This window comes from Pristis pectinata, chromosome 2, assembly GCF_009764475.1.
Source record: "Pristis pectinata isolate sPriPec2 chromosome 2, sPriPec2.1.pri, whole genome shotgun sequence".
Lineage (NCBI taxonomy): Eukaryota > Metazoa > Chordata > Chondrichthyes > Rhinopristiformes > Pristidae > Pristis > Pristis pectinata.
Window position 1 is genome coordinate 140,114,742 of NC_067406.1, and position 13,622 is coordinate 140,128,363.

Here is a 13,622-nt window from a genome sequence, read left to right on the forward strand (position 1 = left end):
GTGTACATCTAAACACACAGTGAAATGCATATTTTAGCGTTACTGAGAATGTTCTGGGGGCAGCCCGCAAGTGTCGCCACGCTTCCGGCGCCAACATAGCATGCTCACAGCTCCTAACATGTATGTCTTTTTTTGGTATGCGAGAGGAAACCGGAGCACCCGGAGGAAACCCATGCAGACACATGGGGAGAACGTACAAACTCCTTACAGACTGCAGTGGGAATTGAACCCAGGTCGCTGTAATAGCGTTACGCTAACTGCTACACTACTGTGCCATTGCTATGCCCATAAAACCATTGGCATCACTTTTTTCCATAATGCGAACCCTATTTTTCCCTCTTTTATAAGTGGAGATGCGTTCCTACGGGAAGTTTTTCTCTCGACAGTAATGCTCCCATCGGTAGACAGTCTATATGTAAGAGAACAACACACAAAAAGCTGGAGGAACACAGTGGTTCAGGCAGCATCTATGGAGGGAAATGGACAGTTGGCTTTTAGGGTCGAGACCCCTCATCTGCCAAGGGGGTTCTGATTGTATTGTATCTAGTTGGAGACAGAAGAGACTGCAGATGCTGGAATCTGGAGCAACACACAAGATGCTGGAGGAACTCAGCGGGTCAGGCAGCATCTGTGGAGGGAAATGGACAGTTGACGTTTTGGGTCGAGACCCTTCATCTGGACCGGACTGGAAAGAGGGGAGATAGCCGGTTTGGAAAGGTGGGGGGGGAAGGGGTGGAGCAAGAGCTGGCAGGTGATGGGTGGATCCAGGTGAGGGGGGTGATAGGGAGGTGAGGGAGGGACGGAGTGGGAGTGATGTCAGAAGCTCGGAGGTGACAGGTAGCAGTGATAAAGGGCTGAAGAAGATGGGCTCTGATAGGGGAGGATGACGGAGCATGGAATAACGGGAGGGAGGTGGGGAACCGGTGGGAGGAGTGTGTGGGTGGTGGGCAGATGGAGACGGAGAGGGTGGGGAGGACAAAGCCAAAGGGTGAAGGGGACCAGTTGGATCAGGAGAAGGGGGAAAACAAAAAAAGGGGAAAAGGGACAGAGGGGGAGCGGTTACTGGAAGTTTGAGCATTTTGGATGTTCATGCCGCCAGGTCGGAGACTGCCCAGACGGAATATGAGAAGCTGTTCCTAGACCCTTCTTGCCTGGATCCACCTATCACCTCCAATCACGGAACAAACGGCAGAGGCAGGAAGAGGGAGGAAGTCTTCCCGTGTGAGGGTCAGGAATTCAGAGCTGAATTAAAATGTTGAAGCTGTTAAGGCTTCAAAAATGTCAAAAATTAAAATGTTAAAGCTGAATTCAAGGAGAATCATCTCTGAATTATTGTCCCATGTAGGTGTAAATTAGTGCGGAGACAGAGGAACTGTACACGTCTCCCACCAGTCCTCCTCCAGCTCACGATTCCTTCAGTCTGCCTCATTCTGCCGGGATTCTGTTCTTCCCCTTATCTATGCCCCTCATGATTTGATTTTATATACCGGGCAGGCACAGTAGTGTAGCAGTTAGCATCACGCTTTACAACGCCAGTGACCTGGGTTCAAATCTGGCCACTGTCTGTAAGGAGCTTGTATGTTCTCCCCGTGTCTGCGTGGGTTTCCTCCAGGTGCTCTGGTTTCCTCCCACATTCCAAAGACGTGTAGGTTAGGAAGTTGTGGGCAAGCTTTGTTGGCGCTGGAAGCGTGGCGACACTTGCGGGCTGCCCTCAGAACGCTATGCAAAAAGATGTATTTCACTGTGTGTTTCGATGTACATGTGACTAATAAAGATATCTTATCTTATCTCTATAGCTCCTTGAAGCCAGCAAGAAAGGACCTTCCTCAGCACATCCAGAGCTGCAGAAAGGCTTTTGTTCCACAAGGGCTTGGTGTAACAGTCAAAACAAATCAACCACCGGGTGATCCCTCTAAACAGCACGAGCAATGGGGTCCTTCCCACTGCCCGATGTATGTGAGGCTTGAGGGAAGGAGTTACCGAGTTCTACAAGGATAGAAAGCTGGATTTCACATGCTAACATGATGCCACAGGAAGCCCTTCAGCCCACTGAATCCATACTACTCCCAATCAGTCCCATTCCTCTTTCTTTATTTCCCTCTAACTCTGTGACATTCTCTCTCTTCCCATCAAATCCTCTTTTGATTCTTTTACCACCCACCTATCCTAAGGGGTCACCAATTAACTGACCTGTACGTACTTGTGGGAAGAAACTGGAGTACCTGCAGGAAACTCACGCGGGCACAGGGACAACATGGAAATTCCATACAGAGCGCGCCGGAGGTCAGGATCGAACCTGGGTCGCTGGAGCTGTGAGACAGCAGCACTAACTGCTGCGCCACTGTGTTGCCCAGTTATTCATCAAGCAACACACAAAATGCTGGAGGAAATCAGTGGGTCAGGCAGCAACTCTGGAAGGAAAGGGACGGTCGATGTTGTGGATCGAGACCCTTCACCTGGACTGAAAGATAGAGGGGAGATAGCCAGTGTAAGAAGATCGAGGGAAGGGGTGGGGCAAGATAGGTGGATCGAGGTGAGGAGGGGTGATTGGCAGAGGGAGACGGGAGAGTGGGAATAGCGCCAGAAGCTGGGAAGTGATAGGTGGAGGTGACAAAGGGCTGAAGATGATGGAATCTGACAGGAGAGGGAGGTGCAGCATGGAATAAAGGGAGGGAGGTGGGGAGGGCAGAGGGGAGATGTAGGGGAGGGGAACCAGTGGGAGGGTGATGGGCAGATGGGAAGGGTGGAGGAGGTGAAAGAGACAGGGTGGTGGGGGCCAAGGAGATCAGAAGGGGAAAGAAAAGGGGGTACAGTAACTAGAAGTTGAAGAACAATGTTCATGCCACCAGTTGTAGGCTGCCCAGATGGAAAATGAGGTGGTGTTCCTCATGACCTCAGGTCACACCAAAACACTCCATGACCTGTTTACTTGTACTTACTGTTGTAATGTGGGAAAGGCGGCAGCCAATTTATGAATAACAAGCTCCCACAATCAGCAGAGTACGCTGGAGGCTACAAGAAACTAACCCCACTCCTCTTTGTTATGTTCTTGGCCAGTTGATCGGTTTTAATGGAGACACAAGAGACTGCAAATGCTGGGATCTGAAGCAAAAGACAAACTGCTGGAGGAACTCATGGGTCAGGCAGCATCTGTGGAGGCAGAGGATGGTTGATGCTTCAGGTCGAGACCCTGCATTGGGGTACAACTGAGGTACAAATATTGGAAAGAACATTGGGGAGAATAGACTTCCTTTTCTTCATTATGTTGTCCTGGATATTTTATACCACCATTGTTGAGTACAAGAGTAAGGCAGTCATGCTGCAGCTATATAAATCTTTAGTCAGACCGCACTTGGAGTATTGTGTGCCGTTCTGGTCGCCCCATTATAGGAAGGATGTGGAGACTGTGGAAAGGGTGCAGAGGAGGTTCACCAGGATGCTGCCTGGATTAGAGGGTATGAGCTGTAAGGTTGGACAAACTTGGGTTGTTTCCCCAGAGTGCCAGAGGCTGAGGAGAGACTTATAGAACTGCATAAAATTCTGAGAGGCATCGACAGGGTCGACAGTCAGAACCTTTTCCCCAGGATAGAAATGTCAAACACCAGAGGACGTGCGCTTAAGGTTAGAGGGGGGAAGTTTAAAGGTGACGAGAGGGGCAAGTTTTCTACGCAGAGAGTGGTCGGTGCCTGGAATGGGTTACCAGGGGTAGTAGTGGAAGCAGGCAGTCTGGTGGAGTTTAAGAGGCTTTTAGACAGACACATGAATATGAAGGGAATGGAGGGATATGGATGAGTATATCATCCAGGAGGAGTATAAATTGGCATCATGATCAGCACAACATCAATGGGCCGAATGGCCTGTCCAGTGCTGTACTGGTCTATGTTCTGTGCAGCCTTGGTTTGTATTGTTCCATCGGCAGCCACTTCAACAATGCAACACTTCCTTCAGTAATGCACTGAAAATTCAGTCTGCAACTTCCTGACTCAGAGAGAGTGAGCAAGAGAGAGAGCTCTGTCAGCTCAGCCACAGCTGACACTTAAAGGCAACTTGACTTATCAGTGTCGAATTTGGTGCACAGTGGCACAACAGTTAGCCCTGCTAACTTACGGCTCCAGGGACCTGGGTTCAAGCCTGACCTTGGGTGCTGCCTGTGCAGAGTCTGCATGATTTCTATGTGGACACATGGGTTTCCTCTGGATGCTTTGGTTTCCTCTCACATCCCAAAGACATGCCAGTAGGTTAATTAGCCCAAGTGCAGGTTAACAGCATAAGGAGTCTAAAGGGAGCTGATGGGCATGTTGCAGGGATACAGGGAAACTCTGTCGACACTTCTCACTGCCTCCGCAAAGCAGCCAGCATAATCAAAGACCCCTCCCACCCCAGAAATTCTCTCTTCTCCCCCTTCCCATCAGGCAGAAGATACAAAAGCCTGAAAGCACGTACCACCAGGCTCAAGGACAGCTTCTATCCCGTTGTAATAAGACTATTGAACGGTCCCCTAGTACGATAAGATGGACTCTTGACCTCACAATTTACCTCGTTATGACCTTGCACCTTATTGTCTGCCTGCATTGCACTTTCTCTGTAACTGTAACACTTTATTCTGCATTCTGTAATTGCTTTCCCTTGTACTAAATGGCATGCAAAACAAAGTTTTTCACTCTACCTTGGTACATGTGACAATAATAAACCAAGTTATCAATGTTAAAGAAGGAGGGATAAGATATAAAATGTGATATTTATTCATTAGTCACATGTACATCGAAACACACAGTGAAATGCATCTTTTGCGTAGAGTGTTCTGGGGGCAGCTCGCAAGTGTCGCCATGCTTCTGGCGCCAACATAGCATGTCTACAGCTCCTACCCCGTACGTCTTTGGAACGTGGGAGGAAACCGGAGCACCCGGAGGAAACCCACACAGACACACAGGGAGAATGTACAAACGCATGGAATTGCTCCTTTTGGAGCCATCATGGACACGATATGCCGAATAGCCTCATTCTGTGTCATTACAAGTTTTAATTATGATTATCTTATCGATGCTTGTGAGATCTTGTAAGGAGCCTCTGAATAAGAAGCAGGAATAAGCCAGTCTGCCCTGAAGTTAACTAATTGGCTGGGAGTATCTCCTCAAAAGTATTGCCTGTGATGTGCCTTGGGGCATCCCGAAACAATGAAAGACGCCCGATGCAGGGTTTTGACCCGAAACGTCGACAATTCCTTTCCCCCCACAGATGCTGCCTGACCCACTGAGTTCCTGCAGCAGGTTGTTTGTTGCTCCAGATCCAGCACCTGCAGTCTCCTCTGTCTCCAACAAAAGACATTATTGAAATGGAAATGGTTTTCCTTTCATGGATGAGAAATTGGCTTGACAATGGCCAGCAATGACATGGCAATCGTGACTCACCAGAAGTGTCGTCCACGTACTCCTCCGTCGTGTGTTCCTTCTGATGGACCCACTCACTGTTACATTTGAAGTAAATCTGAGTAGCAGGGGTTGCTTTGCAGTACAGGTTCACGGGCTTGTTCTTCACTATGTACGCATCCCGGGGTTCCATCAGAAAATGCGGCAGGGGCTCCGGAGGATCAGATGGGAAGAATTCGGGAAGTTCTCCGAAGATGTCATCCTCTGTGGAGACAAAGAGAGAAGGGAAGGAGTCATAACTAGACTCAGGATCCAGTACCCATGGTATGGTGCTGGAGATGTTGGAAAACTGATATAAAACACAAAATGCAAAACCCTCAGAAGGTCATCTGTGGAGAGAAATTGAGTTAGTCTTTCAGCTCAATGATCTTTCATCAGAACTGGGAATAGGTAGGGATAAACAAGTTTTAGCACATGTGGAAAGTGTGGAGAGGTATGGTTCAACTTGCTTCCACTGCCCCAGACATTCTCTCTTCTCCCCTCTCCCATCGGGCAGAAGATACAAAAGCCTGAAAGCACGTACAACCAGGCTCAAGGACAGCTTCTATCCCGTTGTAATAAGACTATTGAACGGTCCCCTAGTACGATAAGATGGACTCTTGACCTCACAATTTACCTCGTTATGACCTTGCACCTTACTGTCTGCCTGCATTGCACTTTCTCTGCAACTGTAACACTTTATTCTACATTCTGTTATTGTTTTGATGAAAAACACGATGATGCTGGAGGAACTCAGCACGCCAGGCAGCATCCGTGGAGAAAAGCAGGCGGTCAACGGGTCAGGACTGAAGATAGGAAAAGGGGAAGCCCAATATATAGGAGGGAAAAGCAGAGCAGTGATAGGTGGACAGAAGAGGGGAGGCGGGGTGGGCACAAGGTGGTGATAGGTAGATGCAGGTAAGAGATAGTGATAGGCAGTTGTGGGGGAGGAGGGGAGAGCAGATCCTCCCCCCTCCCTCTATCCCCTCCTCCCCCGCAGTTAACATAAGTTTTGTTAACTTATGTTTGTCCTCGTCTTGTAATGTGCTGTGCTGCTGCTGCAAAAGTTTCCATGGCATTTATACACTGCATATGTATGCCCATGATAACGATAAACTTGAACTTGAACAATAAACTCGAACTTGAACATTTTCAGTTTTTATTTCACAATCCAATATATTCCACAGTACATTTTAACTCATAATTTACTCAGGTATAAATTCAGTGAAGTGAAATAAGAACAATAAGCAATCATTTCATCCCCATTTCGGAACAATGGCTGCCTGAAATCACAGTCAGATTCAATAGAGGAATCCATACAGGCTATTTGACCTCTGCCAGTACTTTAAAAGAACACAAGAGATCCTGCAGATGCTGGAATCTAGAGCAATGCAGTATTATGTTCCTCCAGCATTTTGTGTGTGTTACTTTAAAAGAACAGTCCAGTTTGTTCAATTCCCTGGTCTTTGCCCACAACCCTCAAAGCTTATTCTCTTTCAGACACAGAGACAATTCCTCCTCCCACATCCCCCTCCCTCTTCTCAATCCACCTCTTCAGGAGGTTCACTCCAGATTCAATACTGCAGATGCTCTGAAATGAAAACTGAGAATGCTGGAAATATTCAGCAGGTCAGGCAGCATCTGCGGAGAGGAGTGGACTTGATGTTTCAGGTCAATGACCTTCCATCAGAACTGGAAGATTGAGAAAACAGGTGAGCACGAAATTGCAGAGCAGGGGAGGAGGGGGTAAGATCCAAGGAAAGGTTTATGATCTGGTGGAGACCAGGAGAAGCTGAATGACACAATTGGTCTTGGTGCCTGCTGGGAGAGGGTAGAGATTAACAATCCCTGCTTGCGGAGGTCTAAACAGGGGAAGACAAATTAAATAGGGGGTACTGGAAGAAAAAAATGATAGTTAAAAATATAGTGTACAAAACTGGAATGGTTAAGAATCTGACATTGGTGAATTCGATATAAAGTCCTGAGGGCTGTAATGTGCCTATAGTGCGTTAGAATATAAGATGCTACACCTCGAGCATACACTAAGCTTACAAGCAATCTGTTGAGGAAATCAGTGGGTCAAGCAGCATCTGTGAGGGGAAAGGAATTGTCGACGCTTCGGGTCAAAACCCTGCATCGGGACTTCAGGACACAAAATGTTGACAATTCCTTTCCTCCTACAGATGCTGCCTGATCCGCTGAGTTCCTCCAGCAGATTGGTTGTTGCTCCAGGTTCCAGCCTCTTGTATCTCTATCATACCTCCTTAGCTGTAGAAGGTCGAAGATAAAGAGATCGGAGCAGGAGTGTGCTTGGGAATTATAGTCATTTAATTTGCTTGCAGATCACAGTGATTAACTGCACAGAAGCAAATTATATTTGTCTTTCCAATGTTCCTCTGGCACTTACATTAAGTCTGCATCCTCTGGTTCCCAACTGCCCTATCGGTGGGAACAGTTTCTCACAATTTTGTCTGTCAAAACGTTTTCAACGATCTTGATTTGCCTTCCTCCCAACCGATCCCTCAATCACACCAGTAGATCATCTCTGGACCCTCTCTAGGTCTGGGGTCTGTGAGGATGTCCAAGAATGGTTCCAAAAGGAGCACAGGGAATATTGATCAAAGTACCAATGGATGAAGAAAGTGGACTCAACATGAGTCAAGAAGAGGTACTATTGGGTGAGAATATTAACGGTTACCCACAGCAAAAAAAGTGGCAAATTACTTGTGTTCCTTCCCACCAATCTCTGAGTCTGCAGGGCATCATGGCACACTGAGAAGATGCTAGCTTCTACACTCAGCTTCAGACTAAATACTCAGACAAGGCAATGCTTTAATAGAACACCCGGTCTAATGGAGCACAGCCTCTTAACTTGTGCCTGGCTGTTAAAAGCTCCCTAAACTAACATAGCTACATGTGGAAAGGAGCCTTAATTCAACAAAAACATTAAGCCCCGAACTACATGAAGGCATTGAGAGGGTGTTGGGTGCAGGGGGAGTCGTGTCCTATGGTTTTAAGGTAGTTAAAATGACCACCTGCCTTCACTGGCTCCTCCTACACTGAGTTGTTCATAGGGTCCATGTGATTTTCTGCTCCTTCAATTTGATGGATGACATCTTGTGTCAATTTAGGGCATTTTTTCAAATTGTACAATGATGAATGTCACCAGGGAGTAATAGAGTGCCAGATGTTGATATTGCTGTTAATGCTTTCATGTTGATGCCGATTACTCTCATTAACTTTAGGGCTGTTGAGCCACTTTAACTTGTAGTGTGCAATAAGTACCTTGGAAGCAAAACTACTTCAGATGCTTCAACATAAACTGTTCACCGGGTCAGTGTTTACAAAGCAGATCCTGATACAATATAGGTTGAGAAGCACTGCTCTGGCAGATGTTAGCATCAGTCAGTGTTCAATCTTTCACTGCCACGCAGAGGCACTGATTTCTGTTCCTATTACCTGCTGACTGGTACCTTGGGACAGCTACTGTAACAGGACACTAATGACTAACAAATAAAGCCCGAATGCCTGCAATAATCTGCCATTTCTCAAGCAGTATTGGAATAATGAATATAAATGTACATTTAATGGAATTAGATCCTGGCTTTTAACAGTTACTGCAAGTTGCACCATAAAAATTAAATCAATCGACTTAGTTCATTAAAATAATTGAACAAAATTCAAAGGATCTCTGGACATGTGGATGTGTCATCTGCCACCCTCAACTCTATTCCCAACCACTTAATTTCACTGTCTGCCAAAAGCTCAGTGAGCTGGGAAAATAGGTCGTGACTGGGGACCCATGAAACTTAAAGAAATAAAAAGTGAGAGGGAGTAGGGTGGGGGGGGGGTGTGTGGTGGAGGAAGGGGACAGAGAGAGAAAGAGAGAGAGAGGGAGAGAGGGAGGGGAGAGAGAGAGGGAGAGGAAGGAAGAGAGAGAGGGAGAGGGAGGAAGAGGGAGAGAGAGAGGAGGAGAGAGAGAGGGAGAGAGAGAAAGAGAGAGGGAGAGGGAGGGGAGAGAGGAGGAGAGAGAGGGAGGGGAGAGAGGAGCAGAGAGAGGGAGGGGAGAGAGGAGCAGAGAGAGGGAGAGGGAGAGAGAGAAATGGACAGGGAGAGAGGGAGGGAGAAAGGGAGAGGGGGAGAGGGAGAGAGAGGAAGGGGGGGAGAGAGAGAGGGAGAGAGTGGGAGAGGGAGAGAGGGAGGGAGAGAGGGAGAGGGAGAGGGAGAGAGAGAAATGGATAGGGAGAGAGGGAGGGAGAAAGGGAGAGGGAGAGAGGAAGAGGGAGAGGGGAAGGGAGAGAGAGAGGGGATAGTCTGGGTACAGATTGCCTCACCCTCTACAACTGAATAGCCTTTAGCAGCAGGGTCATCAAAAGCCAGTGCCTTCAGGGTTGAGGGAAGCAGCAGAGGGAATAAAACAATTCCATGGACTCTCTCCATCGAGTCTCAGCCTGGGACGTGCCCTCTTCCCGTTACCACCATTGGGGAGGAGGTACAGGAGCCTGCAGACCCACACTCAATGATTCAGGAACAGCTTCTTCCCCGCCGCCATCAGATTTCTGAATGGTCCATGAACTCGTTATTCCTTTTTTTCTGCACTGTTTATTTATTTTGTAATTTTTTTTAGTAATTTTGTGTGTTTGCACTGTACTGCTGCCGCAAAACAACTAATTTCACATCATATGTTGGTGATAATAAACCTGATTCTGATTCTGAATACCATTACTCTTTGGACACAGAATTATCACATCTACTCAAAGACACAGTATTGAGAAATTGCCAACATTGTGACTCTGCTCTGGAGCAACAATTCCCAGGTTTAAACTTGCATGGAAAATTTGCCTTGAATAGAGCGGCATGGTAGCGTAACAGTTAGCGTGATGCTATTACAGCGCCAGCGATCGGGGTTCGATTCCCGTCGCTGTCTGTAAGGAGTTTGTATGTTCTCCCTGTGTCTGCGTGGGTTTCCTCCGGGTGCTCCGGTTTCCTGCCACATTACAAGGACGTACGGGTAGGTTAATTTGGGTTTAAAATGGGCGGCGCGGACTCGTTGGGCCGGAAGGGCCTGTTACCACGCTGTAAATAAAATTAAAAAAAATTTTCAAAAAAACCATACAATAGAACCATAGAACAATACAGCACAATACAGGCCCTTTGGCCCACCATGTTGTGCCGACCTTTAAACCACACCTAAGACTATTTAACTCCTTCCTCCCACATATCCCTCTATCTTAAATTCCTCCATATGCAACATGTGGGCATTCAAGTGAAAAGTGGGGTGATTGTGCCTTCACTGTTCTCATCATGTGTTCTTATCCTGAACAGTCCTTTGGTGGACACAAAATCACTTAGCCTTTCAGACTTGCTCTGCCACTTAATGGCTGATCTGAACGTAACCTCAACCTTGCATTCCTGTCGAGCCCGCTACTCTCTTATCCCCTTGCTCATCAAGAATCTATCTCTGCCTTAAAACTATTCGAACTCTCTGCTTCCACTGTCTTTTGAGGAAGAGATTTCCAGAGACTTACAGAGAGAAAAAAAATTGCCTCATCTCTCTTTTAAATGGGCTCCTTTTTATCTTTTACAATGACCAGCAGGGCCCTGGGGAGTGTTGTAGAACAGAGGGACCTTGAGTACAAGTACATGGTTCACTGAAGTGGTGTCACAGGGAGACAGGGTGGTGAAGAAGGTTTTTGGTACGCCAGCCTTCAGCAGTCAGGGCATTGAGTATAGAAGTTCATGGTGTGGTTGCACGGGACGCTAGTGAGGCTGCACTTGGAGTATTGTGTTCAGTTTTGGTCGCCCTGCTATCGGAAAGAGTGCATAAAAGATTTACAAGGATGTTGCCAGGACTGAGTGATAGAGAGGTTGAACAGGCTAGGACTTTATTCCTTAGAGCACAGGAGATTAAGAGGTGATCTTACAGAGCTGTATAAAATCATGAGGGGCATAGACAGGGTGAATGCACTCAGTCTTTTTCCCAGGGTTGGGGAATCAAGAACTAGAGGGCATAGGTTTAAGGTGAGAGGTGAAAGGTTTAAGAGGAACTTGAGCGGCAACTTTTTTACACAACGGGTGGTGTCGATGTGGAACGAGCTGCCAGAGGAAGTGGTTGAGGCAGGTACAATAACAACATTTAAAGGACACTTGCACAGGTACATAGATTGGAAAGGTTTAGAAGGTTATGGGCAAAATGCTGGCAAATGGGACTGACTTGGATGGGGCATCTTGGTCGGCATGGACCAGGTGGACTGAAAGTCCTGTTTCCGTGCTGTATAACTCCATGACTCTAAACAGTGACCCACGGTTCTAGAGAATTCAAAAGATTTACAACCCTCTGCTTAAGGAAACCTCTTCATCCCTGACCTAAATAGCCCTTGTCCTGAGCCTATGCCCCTTAGTTCTATCCTCTCCAGCCAAGAGATAGCTTCTCAGTTAAGATCTACCTTTCTCGGAATCTTCTTTGATTTACTGGGATCACTTCAGACTTCTAAGCATGTGAATACAGACTCATCCTAATCAATCTCTCCTCACAGGACAACCCCCTTTAGCCCAGAAATTAATCTAACAATTATAAAAGTGACCTAAAACTGGTAGTCTAGTAAAATCAATCTAAAGTTAATAACTACTTTCATGTTTAATACCCAGAAGGCTGACAGTTTATTCACCAATTGAATGATGTATTCTACAGAGGACTCATTTGCAAACAATCTTTCCTCTGTACGTTTAAAAATGTCAATTAATCATGGTAGGGCATAAATGGAAAATCTTAATCTGTCAAGATGGATCTCATCTTGAGATTTGCCTAGATGGGTGGGGGGGAAGACTTGTTTGTTATCATCAATGAACAACAGTTAAATTAAATTCTGATAGTTCATAAATCATTCAGAATGCCATTGACAATACAAATATACAGAGTTAACAATTTCAGCTCTCCAGTGATGTCAAATGTCTGAAAGCAAATTCTAATCCCCAAAAGCCTAAATTACTTGCATCAGCGAAAAGTGTGCACAGAAATTGTGACTGATATTTAATCTACTTGCCGAATGCACAGGGTCCTTTTCATCTAGGCTCAGTAGGATATATAATTCCCTCTTGACCACCTAATCTGCTCCGGAAAATATTCAGGCAGCTACTTTAGCAGCTCACGTTAAGGACAATTGCCAGCAATTGCTGGGTTGTCAGTGGGAGAGATGAAATTTTTTTTTAACGCAAGAGGATCTGAGCTGGAATCCATTGGCTAAAAAGAGCAAAGAGCTTTACAGAGGGATATTAGACAAGTAGTTGAGAAAAAAAGAGCTTGGAGAGTGGAGCCAATTGGAGAGCTTTAACAAAGCGTCAACAGAGTTCAATGGGCTGAATGGCCTCGTCATGTACCGGGTGTTTGAAGGGTTTGTTACCTTCAGAGCCAGCATGGACTTGATGGGCTGGATGGCCTTGTTCTGTGTCATAAGATTCCAGAGGGCAGTCAAGAGTCAAGTACTCGTGGGAGTTTCACACTGGGAAAGGATGGATTTCCTCTCCTGAAGAAAGCGTTTTGAAGACAATATATAATTTCATGGTCACTATTGCTCAGATTAATGTTTTTATTCCAGATTTATTTCATTATATGAATTTAAGTGCACAAACTATCATGATGGGATTCAAATATTCCAGGCTTTTAGATACCAGTAACCTAATTACAATGCGATCGACCCCCACTAAAGTCCTTCTGTTATTTGTCCTGCTTAGAGTCACTTTGTCTGCTGGTTAATTAGCCTTTCTGAGCACTGGGTTTGAACCAAGGCTCCGGTAATTTGTGAAGGCTCCAGGGTTTCTGGGAACACATAGGGACACAAGAGACTGCAGATGCTGGAATCTGGAGCAATACACAAAGTGCTGGAGGAACTCAGTGGGTCAGGCAGCATCAGTGGAGGGAAATGCACAGTGACGTTTCAGGTTGAGACCTCTAACCTGGGCTGAAAGGGGAGGGGAGATAGCCAGTACAGAGAAGTGAGGGGAAGGGGTGGAGCAAGAGCCACCCATCCACCTATCACCTGCCAGCTCTTATTCTACCCCTTCCCTCCACCTTTTTAAACTGGCTATCTCCCCTTGATCTTTCAGTCGATGAAGGATCTTTACTTGAAATGTTGACTGTCCACTTCCCCCTATTGGGTTTCTGAGAAGTCTGTGTTAGCTCTGGGTCACCTGAACACAGTCTTGGGAGTTGTGCACCCA

General features: G+C 46.4%; 1 protein-coding gene across 6 annotated transcripts in view; it reads right to left on the reverse strand.

Annotated features, from left to right (window-relative positions):
- The window catches only part of LOC127579658 (netrin receptor UNC5C-like), a 401,675-nt gene that overhangs the window by 118,471 nt on the left and 269,582 nt on the right, over positions 1–13,622 (reverse strand). For all 6 annotated transcript variants that reach the window (XR_007957712.1, XM_052032614.1, XM_052032612.1 and 3 more), the window contains exon 2: positions 5,409–5,630. Coding sequence is in view for 5 of the 6 variants with exons in the window: in XM_052032614.1 (XP_051888574.1) it covers positions 5,409–5,630 (222 nt within the window). In the remaining variant the exon portion in view is untranslated. The remainder of the gene's footprint in view (positions 1–5,408; positions 5,631–13,622) is intronic.